The sequence below is a fragment of the Ylistrum balloti genome, unplaced genomic scaffold (assembly GCF_031769215.1).
Source record: "Ylistrum balloti isolate Yb309-2 unplaced genomic scaffold, AGI_CSIRO_Ybal_v1 Utg370150, whole genome shotgun sequence".
NCBI classification, from domain to species: Eukaryota; Metazoa; Mollusca; class Bivalvia; order Pectinida; family Pectinidae; genus Ylistrum; species Ylistrum balloti.
Window position 1 is genome coordinate 455,844 of NW_026782151.1, and position 27,518 is coordinate 483,361.

General features: G+C 32.8%; 1 protein-coding gene across 1 annotated transcript; it reads left to right on the forward strand.

Moving 5' to 3' along the window:
• The first annotated feature begins 794 nt into the window (after nucleotides 1-794).
• LOC132550784 (run domain Beclin-1-interacting and cysteine-rich domain-containing protein-like) lies at nucleotides 795-27,518 on the forward strand. The gene is made up of 24 exons (XM_060214872.1): nucleotides 795-824; nucleotides 1,247-1,314; nucleotides 2,299-2,452; nucleotides 2,941-3,166; nucleotides 5,061-5,167; nucleotides 6,580-6,760; nucleotides 7,135-7,686; nucleotides 8,924-9,045; nucleotides 9,343-9,513; nucleotides 9,966-10,008; nucleotides 10,716-10,781; nucleotides 16,033-16,080; nucleotides 16,940-17,026; nucleotides 17,669-17,711; nucleotides 18,649-18,784; nucleotides 19,824-19,904; nucleotides 20,572-20,645; nucleotides 21,342-21,406; nucleotides 21,885-22,185; nucleotides 22,607-22,685; nucleotides 23,853-23,927; nucleotides 25,698-25,788; nucleotides 26,821-26,893; nucleotides 27,197-27,518. The coding sequence occupies exons 1-24, from the start codon at nucleotides 795-797 to the stop codon at nucleotides 27,270-27,272; spliced, it is 2,949 nt and encodes a 982-aa protein (XP_060070855.1). The 3' UTR covers nucleotides 27,273-27,518.

A 27,518-nucleotide genomic window follows, 5' to 3' on the forward strand; every position in this document is an offset into this window, starting at 1 on the left:
CATTTGACACAGGAAGTATCTTATATTATGTAACTTCGTTGTATGCATCGATATTGAGGCCGACAGCCTGCGTCCATAATGTATCTTATTAAATCAAGCCGATTCGGTTTACATCCGATACAGTTCAAAGATTTTTATGAGAAGAAGATAAATGGTCATTTAAAAAGTATCGGTGTTTGCTCCTTTTTTCAACTTACAAAATTTGTTAACATAAAAAAATTTAACCAGAGTATTTTCTCGTGGTCAAAAATTCGTTAATTAGGCTATTTGAAGCTTCATCTTAACCGGAGGTGTTAGGCTACTTACGTCCGTGTTAATCTTAACTAAGAAATGTTCAACATTTCAAATGTTTTTTTAACATTACTTTTCTCACTTTTCATTCAGAGGCTTAAAAATAATTCCTGGCGATTTGACAAATATGTTTGTTTGCCACTTAATTAAAAGTTATTTGATCGTTGTTTTCTTGATTCCACATAAGAGAAGTAAAAAAAGTAGGGGAGATAACTGCTCAAGTAGCCTGCTCAGTCTAAATATGTACGCATTATTTTTAAAGTATCTATAAATACAACATATTCTTAATCACGAAAAACCAGCTATCAAGAATATTTCATTAAAACCTTAACAACACTCAAATTTAACCAACTAATACGAAAGTTCGGCTACATGTCAGAAAGTGTAAACAAAAATGGCGGATGACGATGAGGATTTTGAACACAGGTAGGCGTGACCATGAAATGTTTAGCAATGCCATTCTGTGTCTCAGCTAAAGATCTACATTACATAAAAATAAAAACATGCATGCCATAGTCTACATGTGCCATACGGTTTGTGATGAATGTGTTACGCCGCCTATGCGTTTCATGTGTTCCGATACAACATGTGACGTCTGCTGATTATGACGAAGACATGATGACTCCGGGACCTAATAATTTGCTACATTTTGTGAACATATCTTGACCTGTTTAAAAGGTTATTTGGCGTTTTGGGGGTTGAGATGAACATTCGATGAAAAAAATCAGTCGTCTTTGGTACGGAAAACTGAGAAGTACACGTCTATACTCCTATATCACATGAAGTCTGTCAAATTAGCCGTCCCTGTACATGTGTTATTATATTTAGGGCAACAATAACAACGGTTACATGTAAGTGTGTTTTTTCTATTTGGCCTATCTCACCAACATTACGTTGATGAAGAAAACAATTTGGAATTACTCGGTAGAAGAAGATGTAAGGTTCCAACATTTAGAAAGTTTCAAAAAAATTCTCTCTGTATCTTTTGGCCAACTACACATGGAATATTCATTCACTTCATCAGTAAGTTACTGTTTGCAGTACCACTAAACCCTAACAATTAACATCTTTACCAGTGCACTTGTCTAGCAAAATAAATGTCATCCACTCTTAACTGTACTAGAGTCTTATTATACACATACACCATCTTCTGATGACAAAATCAATTTTTATAAACTAGACACCAGATCAAGAACTTACTTTTGAGTTTGAAGTGATGGGACAGTTGTTATGACATGCCATTATGACAGAGATAAAATAATAAGTAAGCATCCACGCTATATGATAATTAAAGAATTGAAATCTGCTTCCTGTTATGCTATTATTGATGCAAGGTGTAGCTCTGCCCCCAAATCATGGCAATTCATAAAAAGGCTATATATGAGGCATTGACACAGCCATCATTGCAGTCATCAAATCTATACACACTTTTAAAACAGTTACTTCAACATCAATGGTAAATCAAGAAAAATTATGAAGTCCTGGAAAACAGTAATGGATATGATTAGACAAATTGTAATAAAGCTGTATTTACCCATTTTTCATGTAGAAGCTCATTCCTTAGTGTATTGCGTGCTGTAATATGATCAACACAACTTAGAAATACTGTTCCCTTTGAAGCTTTTGAATTTCATATTAACAGCAACTTGTAAACACTATAAGTTGACCAAGTAGGAATATTGCTATCCAGAAGTGGAATATTCTGATAATATTTTTTGAATAATCAGATAATCATCAAACATATTTAGAATTACTAGGAAAATTTATGAACTTGATGAATTGCATTTATATGTTACATTTTATTATGCGTGTACGGGTAGTAATTTCTAAATAAGAAACCCCATCTATTTTATATGGATCTAGTCGTGTTTAGACTATGGTTAGTGTTCTCTGATTTGTCATCATAAATGCATTTTGAATGAACATGCTGTCAACAATTTTTTCTGTTTATCAAGCAAGATTGATATTTATGTTTCTATAAAGACTTTGTTATTGTTCTGTTAAAAGATTTGAGAAACATGACCTGATCAATGGATTGAAATCAATTGTTGAGGGCCTACTTGCTACACACACCAACAACGTATGGAACACCTATGGTGGACTGTCTCGTGTTTGTAAACAGGTGGAACTTATCCTGTATCATGGCCTCAAAAGTACACAGGTAAGGCAGCATACAGGTACGCCTGTCTGTATAAAGGAAGGTTATGCAGGTAGGGAATACTGTATATAGATACCAGCAGGTCATACTGTACATAAACACAGGATATGTTATACTCTACAGGTAGGTGATACTGAATACATAGATAGGTTCAGCTATGTATAGGTAATATTGATGTATGTAGCTGTAGGTTATACTGTACACAAATACATTTAAGTCATATTGCAAATGTATATACAGGTACATCATACTGTATACATATACAGGTATGTCACTATATATATACTGTCATATTTAAATAGGTTAGCCATCAAGGTGGGTGATAATACTACTACAACAACAACATATCCATCCATGTATCAGTGATGTTTGTGTTGTTGATAAATGTGTTTGAGACCTATGGCATTCCAATTTTCCTGTGTCAATCATACAGTTTTAAATTCCTTATTTTCTTCTTGTTACTGATCATGATAATAACATGTTTTCTTTAGGGGGATTTTGGCAGTCAGTTGGACTTTTGGCCATTTGTTCAAGGATTGAAACGACTCAACCCTGTTCTTGCTCCAGCTATAGAGAAAATAAACCGACAATCACAAACCACACCAGACACTAGCAAGGGACGTATTTGGGTCAGAGAAAGTCTGAACGAGCATAACCTGTCCAGTCTGCTGAACACACTTGTTAATCACAGAAAACACCTGGAGAAATACTACTATGGTAAAATACAAGATGAAATTAAATTATCTATTGGGGATCAACCCTCTCACTTTGGTTCAAGTTTCTTAAGATTGTTATAACATTGTCCTGTATTGAGCTCATCCCCCTAATTTGAGTCATTGGTAAAGGACCACTAATGCACTACTTATTACATTTATACATCAAAGTTCATAAGCCTGATACCTGTTGGCTTAGTTACAGAATAGTAACAAAATTCTATTCATATTTTTATGTAGATGTTTTATTTCGTACATGATGTTTCATCCTGCCTTAGAGCAGGGGTAAAACTGTTGGTTAAAGACCTGAATATGTATGTTTAAGAGTAGATGTTCTTACCAGCAGAAGATTGAAGTGTAACATTTTGATGACTACACAGTCACCATCATCAGATAATATGAAGCATGCTAGCACTTATGTATGTAGTGTAAGAGATAGTAAGGAATCAAGCAATTGTTTTCACTGTGCTATAATCCTTTGCATACTAACATCAAAAATAGTGTGACAAGATGACAAAAAGATTATAGAAACACAAGATAATATAAATGTACTGCAATCAATTTGGCTATGCTTTGTTTAACACTTTGTCATGGATATGTGATATAGTCTGCGACCTCCTCATCACTGTTTAGTACTTACCCACTGTAGCATATCCAGATAATCCTTGACAGCCGGCTGAAAAGGCTGATTTCCCTGTCAACTAGTTTGGAATTTTCCCAGTCAATGATATGGTTTTGCTGTGTAGAAAGATTTATAAGGGCTGATTTATTCATCTTGAACTGAGAATGCTTTTGCTGTAATCTCATGATTTCTTGCCTTCTTGGAATTATATAATGATTCTGTTGTTCGTTAAATCACACCTAAATCTCATGCCCATTTCTCTAATGTAGGATGCATTGCAGTTCTTGCATCTGATTTTGTATACGCATTCTGTGATGTTCTCTTTAGGTGTTATATCCTTAGGATGAACTAGGATATTTCAGAGAGTCTTGGAAAGTTTCATGATTTCAGAGAGTCCAAAAAGATTTCTGTCAGCCTTTCATGATTGTTACAATAGGCCTTTAACATAAGGGAATATTTTAAGTCCTAAAAAGATTTGTCCTTCTATCAGGCCTATAAAAGGGGCCTTTATCACATAAGGGATTACTACCTGTCCTTCTGTCAGGCCTTTAAAGTTAGGGATGACTACCTGTCCTTCTATCAGGCCTATAATGTAAGGGATTACTACCTGTCCTTCTGGCAGGCCTATAACATAAGGGATGACTACCTGTCCTTCTGACAGGCTTATAACGTTAGTGATGACTACCTGTCCATCTGACAGGCCTATAACATAAGGGATGACTACCTGTCCTTCTGACAGGCCTTTAACGTTAGTGATGACTACCTGTCCTTCTGACAGGCTTATAACGTTAGGGATGACTCCCTGTCCTTCTGTCAGGCCTATAATGTTAGGGATTACTACCTGAATTCTATGCTGTTGGTGGATTAGTCAATTGCTTACCACCTCATACACTTTGTATATCAGTGCTAGAACACTTCTCATTGGTCATTTGTCTGATGAAGGTGATGTTGAAATCACCAAAATGTCACAATTGTATCTTCTAAATCTTCTTCTTGTTGTGTTGAAATAACAACTTCTATTGACATTACTCATCTGAAAAGACTATTTCAAGGTACCAGTAATTGTGTTATTTATGGTGATTGTACTGATTTTATGTCCAAAATATAATTGTCAACAGTTTAAAAATAAAACTGTGAAGAACAAGAAAGAAAGACAAATCTATATTGTAGAATGAACATTTGAATTTTGTCACAAACAGGTAAAAAGTATAGATTCTGAGCATGCAAGTAAACTGACAGATAAAACACATTTGCTGTTGTATTTTTCAACCCACAGATCATGCGTTTCTGCGAAGTAGAGATTACTATAACTCACTGAGTACCTGTCTTCAGGCTGTTGAACAGAACAAGGTAGCCTTACTAGCAGAGTTGGATTTAGGTCTTGTAAGTATTTTGTATCAGTCTAATAGTCTTAATCTTAATGGATTATATATGTGAATAAGCCGCCCTGGATTATAAGCTGCACCCTTTCTTACAATGTGGTAACTGTTATGTAGACCAAACTTTGTCAATATCACAGAAAGATCATCAGTAGAACTTTTAATATAAGTTTCAAATCAATTATGCACAAATAAGTCTTTGTTTTATTGATGCATTTTAAAAATCAATCCATGAAATAGCAAAAATTAAATTTGTTTGTCTTAGGGCCTTCAAAGATTGTCTATGCACAGATATAGGTCCTGCATTACATATGGTTTACTAAAAAACCTTTCCATTGGTGTCTGTACTGTTGAATATTTTTGAAGGCCACCTGCATGCTGACCAAATTCTTATAATCCCATTATATTTCTTCTAGATGGTCGTTCTAGAATTTGAATTATCACCTGATGACCTATCAGTTCCAGGTGCAATAGGCTATTGTTAACTCCCGCCATGCCTTTCTGTAATTGCTGTAAAGTAACTACATGAAGATATTATTATGATTCATATTAAACAGTATAATATAATTAAATTTATGAGATTGTTTTTTTTATTGCATTTTGCAAATTATCCTGAATATGATTGCAAGTGATGGTTCTACATGATCTGTTTCAGTCACAAACATGTGATGGGCAGGTACTCGTAAAAGAAATAAAAGAAATAGTAATATCTCATACTAGTCCATTTTTTCATTCTGCCAATTTTTTTTTGGTCCACATATAACCCGCACCGGTATATAAGCCATATGCTTAACCCATGAAGTTAAAAAGGTATGGTTTATTATCAGGAAAATACAATATGATATATATTTAAGGAAAATTCCCTGCTTTATTGTGTATTATACATAGCTGATAGCCCTTTCTGATTTTGTAGGCTGGGGGGGGGGGAGGAAGTGTGTATCTAGTATCTAAATAAAGGAGGTTGGAAAACAGGCTTGAAGCTTGATTAATTCCTCTTCTCATAAGAAGTATATACAGAATAATTACATCTGTGATCCATTGGTTGGTGCATCTGTACAAAGCTGTTTGTATAAGATAGCTTAAGAAACCCTCCACAGATTTGTATCACATATACATCATACCATCAAGTTACATACCTGATTAGATGTCATTGATCAAGGGTAAAATTCCAAGGTCATACTTTACCCCTTCTGAAGTAAAAAAGGTTGTATATGAAAGATACTTGTCTCATGAATCCCTCAATAAATTCACCCCTTACTAGTACCATAGCATTACACCTGAGTAGAGTTTGGTGGTCAGCTGTCAAGATTAAAAGCAGGTATTGTAAGGGGGTCCCTGTTTTCTTTTTGTCATAAAATAGTTTTTTTATTATTGAAACAGGGCATGTTATGAGGAAATGATATTTTTGTTTGCTAGTTAAACCATGGCCGGACATCAAGTGCTCCTTTGATGATGAGTAGCTCAGCACCAGTTCATGATCCTACCAGGCGAAGTTCATACCAACAGGGGGCACTGGCGTTAGCTCCTCATTTTACATCACCCAAGAGAGAAAGTATCCTATGTAAATCAGATGAATATGCTCTGCCATCTAGCATAGGTAAAGATTTTCAGCATTCGTCTGGATAAATGATTAAAAGAATTGAATTTTATGGCAACTTACAGGTAATAATAATTGTATTCCTTCATTAACAAGCACAAGTTAGGCTTTTAGAGAGATTTCTGCCATCAAGGTGCTCTTTGTTTTTTTATCAGTACTGCCTATAACAGTTCAGTGCAGACTCTAAAAAGAGTTAAACATTGGGCTCTTTGATAATAGATGTTCGCAACAAAGTCATTGCTGAAAGTTTATATTTAGTTAATAAGTCTTGCTATAAAGCCAAACATTTCAATTATAAGGCATGTAATAATAACCTTACAAAGATCTGTTGGTGTGAAAAAATAGTGACTACATTAATGTATTCTGCGTTACAGGATCCACAGGAAGCCCGCAGGAAACTACTGCTTTAGCAAAAGAAGCATTAAGAACAGTTCTACGAAAGTCTGGCTCAGAATCCCCAACCCATGATTTACAATTGTTTGAGTCAACAAATGGAGAGTTCAGTTTTTATAATAGCATCAACAGTGATCCTTTACGGAACATGGATTTCAATCAGGAACAGTCAGATCCCTTCGATACAAGTGAAGAAACTAAAAATGGCAAACAACAAAATAAAATATTGCTTCGAAGTCAGTCTGAAACTGTAATGGGTTTGAGTAAGCCTGGTGTCTCCAATGGGAAAATTGACATTAATTTATCTGAGAAAAAAATAAGAAAGAAATGTAAACCTGAGGACATTTTCTCAGACTCAGAAAGCAGACCTCAAAAGAAGACCTCCGAAGACAAGGCAAAATCCTCTCCCGGCAAAAAACTAGGTCACAAGAGGTCAAGGTCAGATTTTGGTGTGAAAAACATTGTTACTGATTCGGTAGATGGAAAAATGCTGGATTCAGAAAAAGCACTTACACTGGGAAGCAATGGTCAACGTAAGTTATTCTAGATAATGGATTTAAGAGGTATCAGTCATTGAGATATGATATAATCACATTAAATTGGAATGGAATTTTAAACGAAGATCTAGAGCAGATTCTAGAACATACCTGTAATGCACAAATAAAAAAAGCTAGCCAAATGTGAAAGATGGCTGACAGACAGCTGTCTTTGATTTCTTATCTTCTGAGATTGATCAGAAATCCATGATAACCTACAGATGGTTATGTTGAATTTTGATATTGAATTTTGTCCTCATATTTCCTGAGATACTATGAAAAGAACTGTTAGATATTACACATGTGAAAGATAATTTAATATTTGTATCACAAACAAGATATGTACTTAAAGATATTGCACTGTCCTGAAAAAGTTATAAAATCTCGATTTTTCAAATATTTATACTCTTTGAGAAGCTGATTGAAAGGATATAATTAAACTTATACAAAGTATTACCACTATATTTTAGAAAATAAAAACCATCCTTCATTCAAGTTAATGGATATTCTTTAATATTCTTATATAGTGCTGGTTCCCTTTTGTCTATTGTTTTTTCTTGCAATAAAAAGTTGTAAAAGCGAAGCAATATTTATACCACTATGGTGTTTCTTTGCCAGTAGGACCTGTTGCATTGTCACCATTTCACTTCAAAGGTTATGTGTTTTGATTTGTTGCTGAAAAAGTTCATCTTTAGCCAAATACATGTACACGTATAGAGCTGACACCTGAACACATTCATTATTTACAAAATAACTCCAGATTTTGCAATTTCTGGAAACAGAGGGATGCTGAGAAGCTGGACTTCACAGATTTAACTCAATGTCTCCTTTGTACATGTGGTATTCTGATCAAACCAGGAAAATGATTACATGGTAGTACAGACATCTGAACTCCCCAAATAGACCACATGATTTTTTTTTTTTATCTCTTTGGTGTTTTTTCAAGACTGAAACTGGAGACTTTCTATTCCTTTCAGATTTAGTTTGTAATCTTTTGAAACAAGTACAGTAAAATATCAAACAAATTTTCCATGCCACTGGGAAGAGTGATATTGTTGGGGTAATTTTTCATTTTATGCATTAATATAAAGATATCTAGAAAATCAAGGAAAGGATAAGGCCAACAGACAACAAAGATCTTTTTCTACATGTTTCCGTTTCTATATTGATAATAGGAGAATTACATAACTTCAGTTTGAACAATCTGACAATTTCATTTATCTAACTATATCAGGAAGTGAACATCGACGAAGATCTGCAGCACGTGATAGCTACTTTCCCCAGCCGCAGCAGGGCCAGTCCCTCATAAATTACCTGTCCTCACAGGACTTCCACACCTGTGCTAATCTAGACAAGGTGAGTATCAGACATACTTAACTAGACAAGGTGTGTACTGTTGCATGTGATAGGCCAAGTGTGTTGATGTAAATTGCATTAGGTAACAAAGCTATGTTTGACAAGGTGACATGAAGTGTAGTGCACAAATGATTGGCCTTCAGTACAAATCAGAAAACCAGACAGGCAGAGAAACATGCAAGTAAATTTAGGAATTTTTTTTTCAATAGAAGTTCTTATAACACAACCAGTAGAAGATTTAAGTGCTATGTTTCAATTACAACAGAGTTTTTGAGGTTTAGTGAATTTTTTCTTTAGGAAAATGCCCACTTCAGCATTTCGGAAGCACTGATTGCAGCTATTGAGCAAATGAAGTGGAACCACATCATAAGTCCCCAAACCCGTGAAGAGGATGAAGGCGACTCGGATGAGGAAATCCAAGAACTCAAACAACGAATACGCATACGCAAACGAGAACGTTTAAAGGAAGTAAGACATTTTTCAGTTTTGTTCGAATTCCTCATAAATATACTATTATTGAATTATATTTGTATTAATTGGGAAATTATACTATGTTAATCTTCTCTGCTGATTTTTTCATCATCAGTCAAGATTTAAGGTTCATATATATACACCATAGTGTCATAGCATCAAATTTAACACCTGTTGAGGTTGTGTTGGTCATTCATGTAGGTTAAAGTTCAAAGGTTGCATTTGACACCTTATGCAATAAAAAAGATTGTGTCCTAAATATATACAATGATTTGTTTCATTTTCACACCATAGTATCATAACATCAATTTATACATTTTTGGACTTATTACCAGAAGGAGTTTCACACAGGTTAACATTCAGAGATAGCTGTCAAAACAAAGGTACTTGTTTACATTTGGAATTATATCTTTGATTTAAGAATACCTTTATTGAACATTTCTCTACAGAAAGGACGTGGTTTCCCTGCCTTCAGTGATGGAAGAACAGACAGTAAGCATACACAGTCATTGCTTGTGTGTAACGTCAGTGCTTAAGCATTGTTCTGTAAACACTTATTGTTAACTTGGTCACTATAATACAAAACTTTTTGGCTTTCTTTTTATTTGTAACCCTGTTTTTCACTATTCTCCATTCACTTTGTAAACTACCTTCATATTCTTATGTATTCCAGAATTAAGTGCTGCTTTTTACTTTTTATGTTTTGAGGTAAACTTTTTGTAAATATGTGTTACTTTTTATGTGCTTGTTCAAAGTCAGCAAACAAACTCATATTGATACTAGGAAAAAATCTGGGTTCCATCAAGGCAGTTAATACTGCCACAGAAAACTGGTTTCAGAAATCAAACTTAAAAAAATTGTATGAAAGCTGATAAATTTAATCACAGGATAAATCTATGTAATAAGGTATGCACATAGACTTTGAACTGCTTGTTGCTGCTTTAAACAAGACAGACATTTTTGTCTAGTCTCACAATTTTCACCATACCGATGGCATGATGCTAATTTTTCATTCAAGAAATTACAAGCAAAATAAAAAAGAATGAAAGCAAACAGAAGTCGAATTAAGAATCAGTATATGATAGAGATATTTATGTTTTAGTAATGCCATTCTCAGTGGTGATTGTGGGACTAAAAAAATTTTTTGATAATTTGATTTCTGTTGTTAAATATTGTGTGCTGTATTTTTATTTGTGTAGCTACTACAAGTCAGAGCACTCCCTCTTCTACACTCAGTTCCTCTGTTGACTCGCCAGACCACCCAGGTTTGTGACGTTGCTAGGGAACAACCTATTTTTCAATTCATGTGTAGAGCTTAATAATAAAGCATAAAAACTATTTATAATGAAATATTAACTGAAAGCACAGAAACTATTTATAATGAAATATTAACTGAAAGCACAGGAACTATTTATAATGAAATATTAACTGAAAGCACAGGAACTATTTATAATGAAATATTAGCTGAAAGCACAGGAACTATTTATAATGAAATATTAGCTGAAAGCACAGGAACTATTTATAATGAAATATTAGCTGAAAGCACAGGAACTATTTATAATGAAATATTAGCTGAAAGCACAGGAACTATTTATAATGAAATATTAGCTGAAAGCACAGGAACTATTTATAATGAAATATTAGCTGAAAGCACAGGAACTATTTATAATGAAATATTAGCTGAAATCAAAGGAACTATTTATAATGAAATATTAACTGAAAGCACAGGAACTATTTATAATGAAATATTAGCTGAAAGCACAGGAACTATTTATGATGAAATATTAGCTGAAAGCACAGGAACTATTTATAATGAAATATTAGCTGAAAGCAAAGGAACTATTTGTAATAAAATATTAGCTGAATGCATAGGAACTATTTATATTGAAATATTAGCTGAGAGCAAAGGAACTATTTATAATGAAATATTAGCTGAGAGCACAGGAACTATTTATAATGAAATATTTGCTGAGAGCACAGGAACTTTTTATATTGAAATATTAGCTGAGAGCACAGGAACTATTTATAATGAAATATTAGCTGAGAGCACAGGAACTATTTATAATGAAATATTTGCTGAAAGCACAGGAACTATTTACAATGAAATATTAGCTGAGAGCACAAGAACTATTTATAATGAAATATTAACTTAAAACATAGGAACTATTTATAATGAAATATTAGCTGAGAGCACAGGAACTATTTATAATGAAATATTAGCTGAGAGCACAGGAACTATTTATAATGAAATATTTGCTGAATGCATAGGAACTATTTATAATGAAATATTAGCTGAGAGCACAGGAACTATTTATAATGAAATATTAGCTGAGAGCACAGGAACTATTTATAATGAAATATTAGCTGAATGCATAGGAACTATTTATAATGAAATATTAGCTGAATGTATAGGAACTATTTATAATGAAATATTAGCTGATTGCATAGGAACTATTTATAATGAAATATTAGCTGAAAGCATTGGATCTATATATAATGAAATACTAGCTGAATGCATAGGAACTATTTATAATGAGATACTAGCTGAGAGCACAGGAACTATTTATAATGAAATATTAGCTGAGAGCACAGGAACTATTTATAATGAAATATTAGCTGAAAGCATTGGATCTATATATAATGAAATATTAGCTGAGAGCATTGGATCTATATATAATGAAATATTAGCTGAGAGCACAGGAACTATTTATAATGAAATATTAGCTGAGAGCACAGGAACTATTTATAATGAAATATTAGCTGAAAGCATTGGATCTATATATAATGAAATATTAGCTGAAAGCATTGGAACTATATACAATGAAATATTAGCTGAGAGCACAAGAACTATTTATAATGAAATATTAACTTAAAACATAGGAACTATTTATAATGAAATATTAGCTGAGAGCACAGGAACTATTTATATTGAAATATTAGCTGAGAGCACAGGAACTATTTATAATGAAATATTAGCTGAGAGCACAGGAACTATTTATAATGAAATATTTGCTGAAAGCACAGGAACTATTTACAATGAAATATTAGCTGAGAGCACAAGAACTATTTATAATGAAATATTAACTTAAAACATAGGAACTATTTATATTGAAATATTAGCTGAGAGCACAAGAACTATTTATATTGAAATATTAGCTGAGAGCACAGGAACTATTTATAATGAAATATTAGCTGAGAGCACAGAAACTATTTATAATGAAATATTAGCTGAAAGCACAGGAACTATTTATAATGAAATATTAGCTGAAAGCACAGGAACTATTTATAATGAAATATTAGCTGAGAGCACAGGAACTATTTATAATGAAATATTAGCTGAGAGCACAGGAACTATTTATAATGAAATATTAGCTGAGAGCACAGGAAATATTTATAATGAAATATTTGCTGAATGCATAGGAACTTTTTATAATGAAATATTAGCTGAGAGCACAGGAACTATTTATATTGAAATTTTAGCTGAAAGCATAGGAACTATTTATAATGAAATATTAGCTAAAAGCACAGGAACTATTTATAATGAAATATTAGCTGAGAGAACAGGAACTATTTATAATGAAATATTAGCTGTTCTAGTATTGTAATAATGTGTTAATAATTACTGTTGAAGTGAAATAAAATGGTGGTAGCTCTACTGACCACTGTGACATTGCTTTTCACTACTACTGGAACTTCTTCTGTTCTCAGTAATGATATTTTTTTTGTATTTTCTTCTTGACTTCCACTTAATTATAGGTATATTCAATTTACAAGCAATTTTATTATCTATCTTTGGTTATTATTACTTTCTAACTAGTTGTTATTTTAATTTGGATTTTTGAGATTTGAAGTTCATTGCATTGGTTGGTTTCTCCACTAATGTTGAAGGAGAGAGGGGAGGAGACATACAATATCACATGTACCAACTGTAATATTTTCCCATCCATTTTATCTTAGACATGGTATTGTGAAACTACATATAAGGGGACAAACAGGACCTGTTACAGATTGAAGTTTTTTGTTGTTCTTCTCAAAACTGGAACTTACTTCATGTAAAGTGAGGGCCTTTAGATATTCTGGAAAGTCAGAAATCAAGGTCAATAGTCTGTTTAGTGATAAGAGACAGTTGTCTGTAAGTTGTATTTCAACTGTTGTTCTGTCACTTAATTCCCAGGTTGACATCTGGCTGAAAGGATCATTCCCATCAATGTAACGATTGTAACAAAGTAGCATACCAATGAACCATCTATGTTATTTTCAGAAAAATATAGAAAACATCAGTTGTTAAAATCATGAAATGTTATCATTGGGAAAAATGTCATATGGTGTGACCAGTTCTATTAGGTCAGTTACATGTAAGATTTAATTTGATGAAGACTTTCTTCCTGAACGTTCCATTATTGTTATTTGCCAAAATTGTTTACCTGTTTATATATGTCACAAATGCATGATTTTATTTGAGATGCAAATCCAAATCCCATTTGTAATTTTATATTGTTAAATTTGTAGTAGTGTATCATGTTTTATGTACTTGATTTGTTCCTCTTTTATTCATCAGTGTTATGATTTCTAAATATTTCAATTTAAAAAAGAACACACGATAAAAAATCTTTTAAAAATTATAAATAGGATAACAGGATCTGTACATACATATACAAGTGTTTGTATTATTGATAAATTGATGCATCTTCCAATCTCGTTTGTAATAATATAACTTGTAATTAATTGTTACACAGTTATAATAATATACACAGTTGTAACTTGTAATTTACTGTTACACAGTTGTAACTTGTAATTAACTGTTACACAGTTGTAACTTATAATTTACTGTTACACAGTTATAACTTATAATTAACTGTTACACAGTTATAACTTATAATTAACTGTTACACAGTTATAACTTATAATTAACTGTTACACAGTTATAACTTGTAATTAACTGTTACACAGTTATAACTTGTAATTAACTGTTACACAGTTATAACTTGTAATTAACTGTTACACAGCTGTAACTTGTAATTAACTGTTACACAGCTGTAACTTGTAATTTACTGTTACACAGCTGTAACTTGTAATTAACTGTTACACAGTTATAACTTGTAATTTATAACTTGTAATTAACTGTTACACAGTTATAACTTATAATTAACTGTTACACAGTTATAACTTATAATTAACTGTTACACAGTTATAACTTACACATAATTTACTGTTACACAGTTATAACTTGTAATTAACTGTTACACAGTTATAACTTATAATTTACTGTTACACAGTTGTAACTTGTAATTAACTGTTACACAGTTATAACTTATAATTAACTGTTACACAGTTATAACTTGTAATTTACTGTTACACAGTTATAACTTGTAATTAACTGTTACACAGTAACTGTTACACAATTATAATTTACTGTTACACAGTTATAACTTATAATTAACTGTTACACAGTTATAACTTATAATTTACTGTTACACAGTTGTAACTTGTAATTAACTGATACATGGCTGTAACTTGTAATTAACTGTTACACAGTTATAACTTGTAATTAACTGTTACATGGCTGTAACTTGTAATTTACTGTTACACAGTTGTAACTTGTAACAACTGTTACACATTATAACTTGTAATTAACTGTTACACAGTTATAACTTATAATTTACTGTTACACAGTGATAACTTGTAATTAACTGTTACACAATTATAACTTGTTATTAACTGTTACACAGTTATAACTTATAATTTACTGTTACACAGTTGTAACTTGTAATTAACTGTTACACAGTGTAACTTGTAATTAACTGTTACACAATTATAATCTGTTACACAGTTATACTTATAATTTACTGTTACACAGTTGTAACTTGTAATTAACTGTTACACAATTATAACTTGTAATTAACTGTTACATGGCTGTAACTTGTAATTTACTGTTACACAGTTGTAACTTGTAATTAACTGTTACACAATTATAACTTGTAATTAACTGTTACACAGTTGTAACTTGTAATTAACTGTTACACAGTTATAACTTATAATTTACTGTTACACAATTATAACTTGTAATTAACTGTTACACAGTTATAACTTATAATTTACTGTTACACAGTTGTAACTTGTAATTAACTGTTACACAATTATAACTTGTTATTAACTGTTACACAGTTGTAACTTGTAATTAACTGTTACACAGTTATAACTTATAATTTACTGTTACACAATTATAACTTGTAATTAACTGTTACACAGTTATAACTTATAATTTACTGTTACACAATTATAACTTGTAATTTACTGTTACGTAATTATAACTTATAATTTACTGTTACACAGTTATAACTTGTAATTAACTGTTATATAGCTGTAACTTGTAATTAACTGTTACATGGCTGTAACTTGTAATTTACTGTTACACAGTTATAACTTGTAATCTATTGTTACACAGTTGTGGTAACAGTATACACAAATGTAAATTGTAACAATTTCATAATATTTGTTTTTTTTATAAATTTGCAGACAGCTCTGAGTCAAGTGATTTGGATGAAGGAAGAATAGAGTTATCAAGTAAGAAACTTAAAGACGTGTGTTAAGATCATTGACCTGGTGTCAAATCAGTGAATTGAAATCTGTTTAGCATATAAATACTGTATGACTTCAGTATATTCATTTGACAATAGCAAGGATGTTTTTGTATCAAGTTCATCCTTTGCGATCATTCAAAGATGTTTTAATGTCACTCTGAACTGAAGTCTTTGTTGAATAATTGCAGAAAGTTGAAATAACAGTAACAAAAGAATACAGGAGGACATTATGGAGAACATACCAAAACGTTATTGTGCTTATATAGAAATTTAGAGGACTTTATAGTAAATTATGAAATTTCTGCATTGTTTTGAAATAAAAAATCTATAAAATTGCCTTTCTGATCAGTAATGATGGTGTGAAACCTAGACCAGTAAACAGACCTGTTTAAATAATATATTTGGAAGTTTTCTTATCATCATTGATGGATATTGATTTACTAAACAATACTCATCTAATACTTCCTAGGCGAACTTATGCTGTTTTAACAGAGAAAGATTTATTAATACTTCTTGGGGAAAAGACAGTAGTATATTCAGAGGTGTGGTATCTTCAAGTCTTGTAGTTTAACTTTGTCAAGTTCAATGATGGACACATTAAAACATTAAAATAGATGATCTAACCTTCATGTTGTGACTGACCTACGAGTCTGAAATAGCATATTTTACTGATACAATCCAAGTTATTAAATTTAGTTTTACAGATGAAAGTTTTAGTAATGAATAACATGTATTCATATGTAACATATTCAACACATAATTTATATGTTTGAGCTTTGAGAATTCAATTACCCAGTTAATGTATTTAATGAATGAATATTTGAGTATGTGATTAATTTCAGTGACAGAAGATGTCAGCCAGAAGCAGTCCAACTTGTCGTTGTTATCTTCCCAAGGCCTGTCCCTATCTCTGGCCTCCCTGTACTCAGGTAGGTTGTGTTATTACATCACTGTCCCTATCTCTGGCGTCCCTGTACTCAGGGAGGTTGTGTTATTACATCACGGTCCCTATCTCTGGCCTCCCTGTACTGAGGTAGGTTGTGTTATTACATCACTGTCCCTATCTCTGGCCTCCCTGTACTGAGGTAGGTTGTGTTATTACATCACTGTCCCTATCTCTGGCCTCCCTGTACTGAGGTAGATTGTGTTATTACATTACTGTCCTTATCTCTGGCCTCCCTGTACTGAGGTAGGTTGTGTTATTACATAACTGTCCCCTGTACTGAGGTAGGTTGTGTTATTACATCACTGTCTCTATCTCTGGCCTCCCTGTACTGAGGTAGGTTGTGTTATTACATCACTGTCTCTATCTCTGGCCTCCCTGTACTGAGGTAGGTTGTGTTATTACATCACTGTCCCTATCTCTGGCCTCCCTGTACTGAGGTAGGTTGTGTTATTACATCACTGTCTCTATCTCTGGCCTCCCTGTACTGAGGTAGGTTGTGTTATTACATCACTGTCCCCTGTACTGAGGTAGGTTGTGTTATCACATTACTTGTCTGGATGATTGAAACTGACAGTGTTGATTTTCAAGGATGGTGAAATAAAGATTTGGCTTTATTTGGTTACAGATGCTGATATACAGAAAAGTAATGCCAGTGTAGAAAAACAAAGGTAAGACCACTCCTTTTCTGTTTCAGTTATACAGGGGAGTGACATGTGTAACATACAAACATTTCTCTTGCTCTTTTTATATATGCAAATTTTCATTTTTAAATTTAGTTCATCTGAGACAAAGTCTCTCAGATTTCAATGAAATTTTGTTGAGATCTTCCTTGGACAAAAATAGTGAATTAAACAGTCCCCACAGGGGCCTGAGGGATGGGGCTGAAAGGGTCAAATTGACTCAAATTTCCAAAATGTGTTTCTCAACACCCAGTTTTGATAGAATCAAATGGAAGAATCTTAAGGTGCTTTACCAAAATTGTGAATTTCATGGCCCCAGGATATTACATTTCCCCTTGGGGATGGTTAAATGTCATTGGAAATATTTCAAACTTGGTTAGAGTTATGAGTGAGGGATGACAGCTATGTAGTATGCATGTATTGATCCTGACTGGGCGGGGCCAAAAGGGGTCAAATTGACTTAAATTTCCAAAATTTGTTTCTCAGCACCCAGGTATGGTAGAATCAAATGCTCTCCATAGATGGATGCGTCTTTATGTGCTTTAATTACCAAAACGGGTCCCACATTCTTCCAGGGGATGAGGTTAGCGTTACTGTAACTTTATAGAAAAATTGCATTTTTGAAGATAATTTTTTTATTTCCCTTTGGAAATAACATTGCAAGAATTATTAGTATAGGATGACAGATTTGATTGTGTGCATGTATTGACACTGGCTTACGATCATCAATGTCATTATTTCTGGTTCATGACACTTGAAAGCTATTTACCCTTTGACCTTTATAATTGATATTGCTTAACTCAGATGACTGTCAAGGCCGCTAGGCCTCTAGTCTCCTGCAAATTTAGCTTTTTAAATATATAGCTGTACTCCTGTATAAAATTCACAAATATGCTCTCACTTTTATGCATTATCTTTTACCCAGCTCCTTGGATAGTGGAGTTGTGTCCCACTCAGCTGAGTCAGTTGCCATATCTTTACTGAAGAAGTTTACAGAGAAACAGCTCCCAAAGGCATCTGACTTACAGTGGCTTGTACCAGAGTGTGATGCTCCACAGAAGGTGGGCTATTACCTTGTGATTTGGTCTAAAGATGTTTGTAGTTCAGGCTATGTTTTTGGGGTTGGATATAAAATAATTCTGGAAAAATTTTAAATAAAACTAAAAATAATTTACCAAAAGATAAAGAATAACACAAACGCCTGAAGCCAGGTGGGTCAAACGTAAATTCTACTTACTTCTACAACTAGTGGGAATTAGCAGTAGAAGAATGTAGAATATACTATTGGTTTACCTGGCTTCATGTCTTGGTTCTCTCTTTTTATATTTTGCAGTTTTTTACTACTTTTTTAAGAGACCTCTATATACCACTAGGTATCCTCCTGAAGCCTAAAAGATGAAACTTCAACACACAACTTTGCAGGATGTTGGTTCTTCAGAAATTCCTTCAGCTGGAGATTTTTCTTATCTGATTAAATAAAAATAAATGGAAAGTAATGTTGTAATGAAGAATTTCCAATTGAAGATTATTCATGGTATATAGTGTGCCAAACTGTTATTGACATCAAGACATGCCTGGTAAAAATCAATTTGGTTTGATGAAAATATTAGAAAATTTTAGTACAATAAAGAAGGAAAATATAGCAATTTTTTTTTTTTTTTGGTGAGTGTGTAAAAAGTTTTGCACATGCTGTAAGAACTGGTCTTTTGGAAATAGAGTTCAATAAATTATTGATCCTCTTTTACTTTCTTTAAAATCATGGTTAACCCTATGATAACATACAAAACTGAAACATTAAAAATGAAAGTTAGATACTGCTGTCATTTGGACATACTGAATAAAAGGCAACTATTCTACTTGGGTCTTTTCATTGATAAGTGTGTGCTATACTTTATTTGGTTATAGTATCATGTAATTCTGTGATATGTTTCTGGTAATCAGGAGATTTTTGTAAGGGTTGAGTTAAAATGTGCTTGTAGAGAATCAGGAGAGCCTGCTGTGTAATATAAAACTTTGCTAATCTATCTTGTTGTATGTATAAATACGTATTTTCTTTATGCTCTACTTTTCACCTACTTGTGTATGTTTGTTGTGTTGTAGTTGCTTCCACTGCCAAATTCCTATCCCATATCACCAGATGATGGAGAAAATACAGAACTTCTTAAATCCAGTTCATTAAAGGTAATGTAATTCAGGAAGGTTTAGAAACTTGTGTTTTACCTGGTGTAATGTTGAGTTGATGAGTTTCTATACGGTGATAAATGATGGTTCGCCCTACTCTGGAATTACAAATGGTCGTTCTGCTAACTGATAAAACATCATGTTAAACATGTATCAGGGGCCAGGTCATTCTGCCAATTGATAAAACATTGTGTTAGACATGTATCAGGGGCAAAGTTATTCTGCCAGTTGATAAAACATCGTGTTAGACATGTATCAGTGGCCAGGTCGTTCTGTCAATTGATAAAACATCATGTTAAACATGTATCAGGGGCCTGGTCGTTCTGCCAATTGATAAAACATAATTTTAAACATGTATTAGGGGCCAGGTTATTCTACCAATTGATAAAACATCATGTTAAACATGTATCAGATCATCAAGTTAAAAGATATAAAATTGTATTGTCTGAGAGGGTAGAGATAATTATTGCAATGTCAGAAATTGTAAATGCTAAAGATGATGTTCCATTCTATTCATAATAGGCAGTTTTTCTCTGTGTTCTTGGTCAGTATTTCTTTATCAGTGTTGTGATATAAAGAATATTTCAGTGTGATTTTAGTACATATAAAGAGATGATACAGTATTTCTGGGACATTTCATTACATTTACTCCATTTCCTTGCTCCAGATGAGATTACGGGGGAACTTGGAATGGGCACCTCCACGACCGCAGATTATTTTCAATATTCATCCAGCTCCTAAGTAAGTAATGTTTGTTTGGTCTTTTGACAAACCATGGTGACTTTATATAGTGATCATGGAGAGAAAGTGTCAGGCTTTCTATTTAACACTGTGTTACATGTGTTAGAAACTGTCTAAAGAGGCAGTATACTCCTGTTGACTCTCAGCATAGGTGAGTAACACTCAGTATGATGTTATGTGTAATGTTCCTCCAGAAAAGTGTTATGTTAGTCATTAAAACATTATATTATAAACAATGGTACTCTCAACAAGAGAATACTTTATAAAATCTTTTTCTATAAATATGTCTCTTTTTTTGCAGTATCTAGTGAGAATAGTTATGGTAAAAATTGTACGGTATGATTTTTGTTGCAATTAAGATGTATGAAGTCATGACAGTAATGCCATTTTAAGTCAGACCATTTTTTTTATAGCAGATGTATATGACTTTTTCACAGTATTTTTGTTATGTATTGAGCAGCTTTCTTGTTCTTGATAGGATAAACATTTTGCCATCCTTACCAAGCTGAAATACATTGTATCGATATCTGACATATTGTTTATGATATAGTTATGATATAGATTTTCCACAGCATACATCTCATCTTCATATCCTGACATTTTTATAGGACCCATTTCCTTTTTGGATCCTTGTCCTTTAACTACATATTGCTATAAAAAAATTCCTGAAATATTTTTTGACTGAACATTTTACAGAAGAAGTACTATAATGGCCAAACAGAATTACATGTGTGCTGGGTGTGGTACTCGAGTGGAACAAGGTAAGACTCCAAGTAACACTATACCAATTAGATCAGTAACGCTATACCAATTAGATCAAGTTTTGATTAAATTATTTTCATAAACATGTTGGGAAGCTGAGAAGTGTAGTTGGTCTTCAAACAGTAAATGATCCATAGAGTGCTGTGTCTGATGTCAGAAATTCATTTTGTCAGAATTTGAATTAGAATCTTGAAATATAGTGTTATCATATTGACATTTTACTGGTTATGTTATGTACTGTTTACATTAATTCCAGTATTGTATGATAAATTTATGCTTTTGTAAAAATGTGATAAAGTACTGTTAAAATGAAATCAATTCTAGTGAAAATCAGCTGATATAGTGTTTAAATCAGAAATAAGCAGGAGTCAACTGTACTTTGAAATATTCTCATCTTTGTATCTTTCTAACCAAACTTTGTTGGTAATGTGTCCTAATCAAATATATTGTCTAAATTAATTTCTTGTTCAATTTCAGGATATATCAGAAGATTCCGTTATTGTGAATATCTAGGAAAGTACTTCTGCCAGTGTTGTCATAGTAATAGCTTATCATATATTCCTGGCAGGATATTAAGAAGATGGGACTTCAAAAAATATTCTGTTTCTAACTTTTCACGGGATTTAATTTCAAGAATCATTCGTGATCCATTATTTAATCTGACAGACATTAATTCTAGTTTGTATCGGCGAGTCCGAGCCTTGGACAATATAAAAGACCTCAGGACCCAGTTGATACATTTGAAAAATTTCCTAAGGATATGTAAAAGAGCTTCCAGGTAGGAATATTGCAGAGTATTCAGTTTGTGTCCCTTGGTTTGCTCACATTGATATTGATAAATATGTGCTTTTTCTTTGAACATACTCTTTTTTAAAACTTTTTAGCCTCCTTGAATTGATATTGACAAAGTTCTGTGAATTATATCCATGTTTAAATGTCTATCATGTAAAGTAGGTTTGAATTGGCATTGTATTTTATTATATTTCAATTGTTTGTTTAAAATCATTACCTTAAATATTGTGAAAATCAGAAATTGAAGAAAAATATCAGTAGATATTGTGAAGTCATTTTTGAAGATATTTGTTTTCAAAATTGTTAGAGATAGAGCTAATGTCATATAAGTTTGTAATTATTAGAAGAGGTTTCAAATTAAAGAGAGACAATAAAGTGATGTATAAAAGACCACATATTTTTTCTAGTGTGCTGAATGATGTTGAGCAACTTCAAGGTCATTGGACAGATGACATTCACCTGTACTCGCTATCTGACCTTGTACAGGTAAGTTACAAAAGATGACATTTACCTGTACACACTATCTGACCTTGTACAGGTAAGTTACAAAAGATGACATTTACATGTACACACTATCTGACCTTGTACAGGTAAGTTACAAAAGATGACATTTACCTGTACACACTATCTGACCTTGTACAGGTAAGTTACAAAAGATGTACACACTATTTGTACATGTTACCACAAAGACCTTACATGTACTGACCTTGTACAGGTAAGTTACAAAAGATGACATTTACCTGTACACACTATCTGACCTTCTACAGGTAAGTTACAAAAGTGGACATTTACCTGTACACACCATCTGACCTTGTACAGGTAAGTTACAAAAGATGATATTTGCATGTACACACTATCTGACCTTCTACAGGTAAGTTACAAAAGATGACATATACATGTACACACTATCTGACCTTCTACAGGTAAGTTACAAAAGATGACATTTACCTGTACACACTATCTGACCTTGTACAGGTAAGTTACAAAAGATGACATTTACCTGTACACACTATCTGACCTTCTACAGGTAAGTTACAAAAGATGACATTTACCTGTACACACTATCTGACCTTCTACAGGTAAGTTACAAAAGATGACATTTACCTGTACACACTACCTGACCTTCTACAGGTAAGTTACAAAATATGACATTTACCTGTACACACTACCTGACCTTGTACAGGTAAGTTCTGTTATACTTGTTAGACCTTGTACAGGTAAGTTTTGCATTACCTATCAGACCTTGTACAGGTAAAATATGAACAGATGACATTTACCTGTGCTACCTCTTAGATCTTGTACAAGTAAGTAAATTATGACATTCACCTATTCTCAAATTTTCCTGTTTTGTGTTGAAAATTGAACATCTAATTATGTCATACATTCAACATTGCAGTGCAGAAACTAAACCTATATTATCTAACTCTTTCATAAATTAAAACTTGCAACTTCTATATTGGGTATTCAAAAATGGTTAAAACAAGAAACATGAAAAATCTCTTAAATGGTATTATGTCTAATGAAAATACAGAGCAAGTGAATTTGTCGGGTCTTTTATCACTATACATGCCTAGGTTATTACACACCAATGTCATACTACAGTCAGTACCCCATCTCTATTTTACTATTGCTGTTACATCTGTTCTATTACAGGTAAAATCTGGTGAGATGTTGACTCAGTTGAGAAATGTTGTAAACATTTCTATGGTCCATGTTCAGGACTGTTCTGTAAGTATCCATTACCTTGTATACCAAGCTTTAGCTAGATAGTTATCATTGTCAAGGACATAGGTACAAGTCATTTAGGAAATCACTTTTAATATTTATTAACTTCATTAAAACTTAACAATTTAATTGCATGTCTCCTTTATGAGTAAACCCAGTGTATTTTGTAGTGAATCTATTTACAATAAGGTGGAAGGACACCAATTAATTTTAGAATTGATGGTTGTATGACCTTTCACACACATACATTGTCTGAATTCTTATTTATAAGCAGTCTGATTATTAGTGCCCTGCTAGTAACACCGGGGGAGGGAACTAATGTTTTCCCTTTGTCCATTCCTCAATCTGTGTATGTACATAAATATATGTGTAAACCCAGAATCTGTCAGTACTCTAGTTGCCCTGGGTTCACTCTTTGAGGGATTTTTTATCAAAATTTACACACTTTCAAAGCATGAAAATGTCTTGATGAGTTTGAGTTTCAGGGTTGATGGGTAAAGGTCAAGGTCACCATTACTCTTTTTAGAAAATCATTATCAGACTACTTAACAGCTTCATGCTTTATGTTATTGTGATCATACCTCACACACTTACAAGAAACTATGATATCTCTTAATAAATTGAAGTTATAGGGATGTGGGGACAAGGTCACTGTAACAATTTTTAGAGAATCATTGTCAGTGCTTTATCGGCCTCTCGTTTTGAGGAATTTTCATCAAACTTCTTTCCCCTTTATAACACCTAAACATCTTTCATTGTTTATTGTTTTATGGTTTCACGGTAAAAGTTCGCTCAAGGTCAAGGTCTCTGTTTAGAAAATCTTTGTTGGCACTCTAATTGCTTCATCACAGGATTTTGACCTAACCTCACACACTTACAAATTACCATAACACGTTATTACACTTTGGCAATAAATCTATATCGTCAGATTGTCATACATATTTATTGCATTGCTGCATTAAAATCATTTCCAATCTTATTTAATATTTTCCTTTTTCTACATTTAACACCAAATGAAACCATGTTTGTAAATCATTTAAGTGCAGGGGCTGGTAAGGGACATGTATTGCTTTAGCAAAACTCAGTGTGCTTTATTTTTTAGCTCAACTGCTTGAAGTGAGCTTATGACATAGTATTGCATCATCAAACTTTCAGTCCTTGAGTTTTGCCCTAACCTGCATACTATGTTTTAATTCATTCAAACTTTGGCACTGTTCAGAATATGTTATTGTCTTGAAATTCTTTTGAAATTATCAGAAAGATGTAAACTACATAATTCATTAAATCCTGGGGTTAGTCCACCTACCTATCTAGATTTAGACATTTCTTTTGATCAATATTGAGTTTCCTTAGTCGCCTTGACTTATGGGTTTGAAAACTTGGGCCCTCAGCATCACTTCCTAGTCCTAGAAGAGTAAAACAGCTGTAAGATGCAGTTCAGTTCATTATTTAGTTCTACTGTATCTACAGTAGTTCTATGTTGTATTGAAAGGTTCTATTCACTTGTGTGTCTTTTTTTCAATCTTTTGACAAAGTGTTGCATCTGTTTTCTGTTGGGAGTAAACTTTTCTTCTCTTTAAACAACCCTTATTTAATAATCATGTGGCCCAGGATCATGAAATTGGTCTAGTAGCATGAAAGACTTTCAGGTTTGTTTAAGAAAATGACTTGATCAACAAATCTACTCAGTACTACTTTCTTTGCATTAATCATATGTGTGCTGGCTGTAATACACTAATCCTAAAATCTCGTTTTTCTGTTTGTTTTTAACAGTTTTGCCAAGGCTTGGGATTTTTCTGTGAGATGTGCCATGATAAAGAAGTGATATTCCCATTTGAGCTACAAAAGGTCACAGTATGCCCAGGTAGAAATAATCTTTTACATCAAGGACCTTCATTTTAGACCATAATCTAGCATAATTTTGAATTAATTTAACAAAACATATATCAGACAGTGACTACATTGAATTTACTACATATGTATCAGCTGTTGACTTGTTAGCATCTCTTTGTGTAAGATGTTTAATTATTTTTGTGATCAGATATTTTTGCTTTATAATAGGAAGGGATGGGTGGCACTGATTAAAAGGGAGGTAAATCTGTGTAGATATTACCATTCTCTATCCATTGAGCCTATATGACACTTTCTTTTATCGGTTGGATATATAAAGAAAAGTAAATTGAAATATGATATTACTGGTATTTTTATATGTTGTTGAGAGAATACAGGGATTTTACGCTTTACTATGTGAAGCTTTACAACAATATTCCTTTTTGACAAATGTGTTTTGATAAAATTAAGATTTTACATTTGAATTCATCCAGAACACAAAACAGTGATTCCATGTTCATCAGATAGTGGTCAATTGCCCTACGTCTGTGGTCTGTCCATCTTGGATGTTTATTTTGAAATTTAATATTGCCATTTCTAGAGAACTGCAGCATAGATTTTTCTCAAATTTTGTGTGTATGATTCCCATGATCCCTAGTTGTGCCTGTTTGATTTTCATACTGACCAGAAAAAGAATATGGCCTACAGCCGGCCATCTTGGATTTTGACATCCAAGATTTGCTATCGCTGTTTCTTGTGAAATGCTGCGAGGAGATTTCTCAGATTTCATGTATAACTTCCTCTTGGTCCCTAGTTGTGCCTGTTAGAGTTTGGGACTGATCAGAAAAACAAAATGGCTTCCAGGTAACCATTTTGGATTTGACAGGAAAAGATTATCCTCGCTATTTCAGCAAAGGGTCCAACTTTCAAAGAGCATATAAAGATCAAACAATGATGGGCACCAAGATCCCTCTGGGATCTCTTTTTGTTAAAACATTATCATTTTAATACTTTACTTTACATGTTACAGAGCAACACTTTACTAAATCTGATCTGTTGTTTCCAGGTTGTCGGACATGCTACCACAAATCTTGTTTTATCCCTGATAAATGTCCAAAATGTGCAAGAATTGAAGCAAGGTATGTATACGTTGCATATGACAATTGAGTACAATTTGTTTATTATGGTCTTGTGGTAAATCTATGATTTATTTATGTTCATACTGGCATAAATACTGAAAAAGGGCAGTTGAAGATGTATCTAATTTTTGAAATTAACATTCATTAGCATGTGTAAATAGGTTTCTCTGTATTTCTGCCCCAGCTACATAAGCCCATATTCTTGATGATGACAAATGAAATATTGATACCCTCTTGAAATTTAAAACTTTGTAATTGATGGAACTGATGAATCTCTAATGACTTGTTTTTATGAATTTCTAGACGACTGAGATTGGCTAAAGAGGCTTCTACTGATTTAGAAGAAATGGAAGAACACGATGAAATCGATGATGGATGACAATATCAAGAAGTTTGATGATATGATTTAATAAGTGATATTAACTGTGATATATGGAATGAAAATGAAGTTAACACATCAAAAATTGCATTTTAATGTAAAGCTATACAATTATGACGAGTTACTGTGTAACATGATCAGTTGATTGGTTCTAGCATGGTTTAATCCAAAGAGTAATTCAAGAGGAAAAAATTTGATAAATATCATATAACTGTAAACATAATTCTTTAGAATAAAGTCGTATTT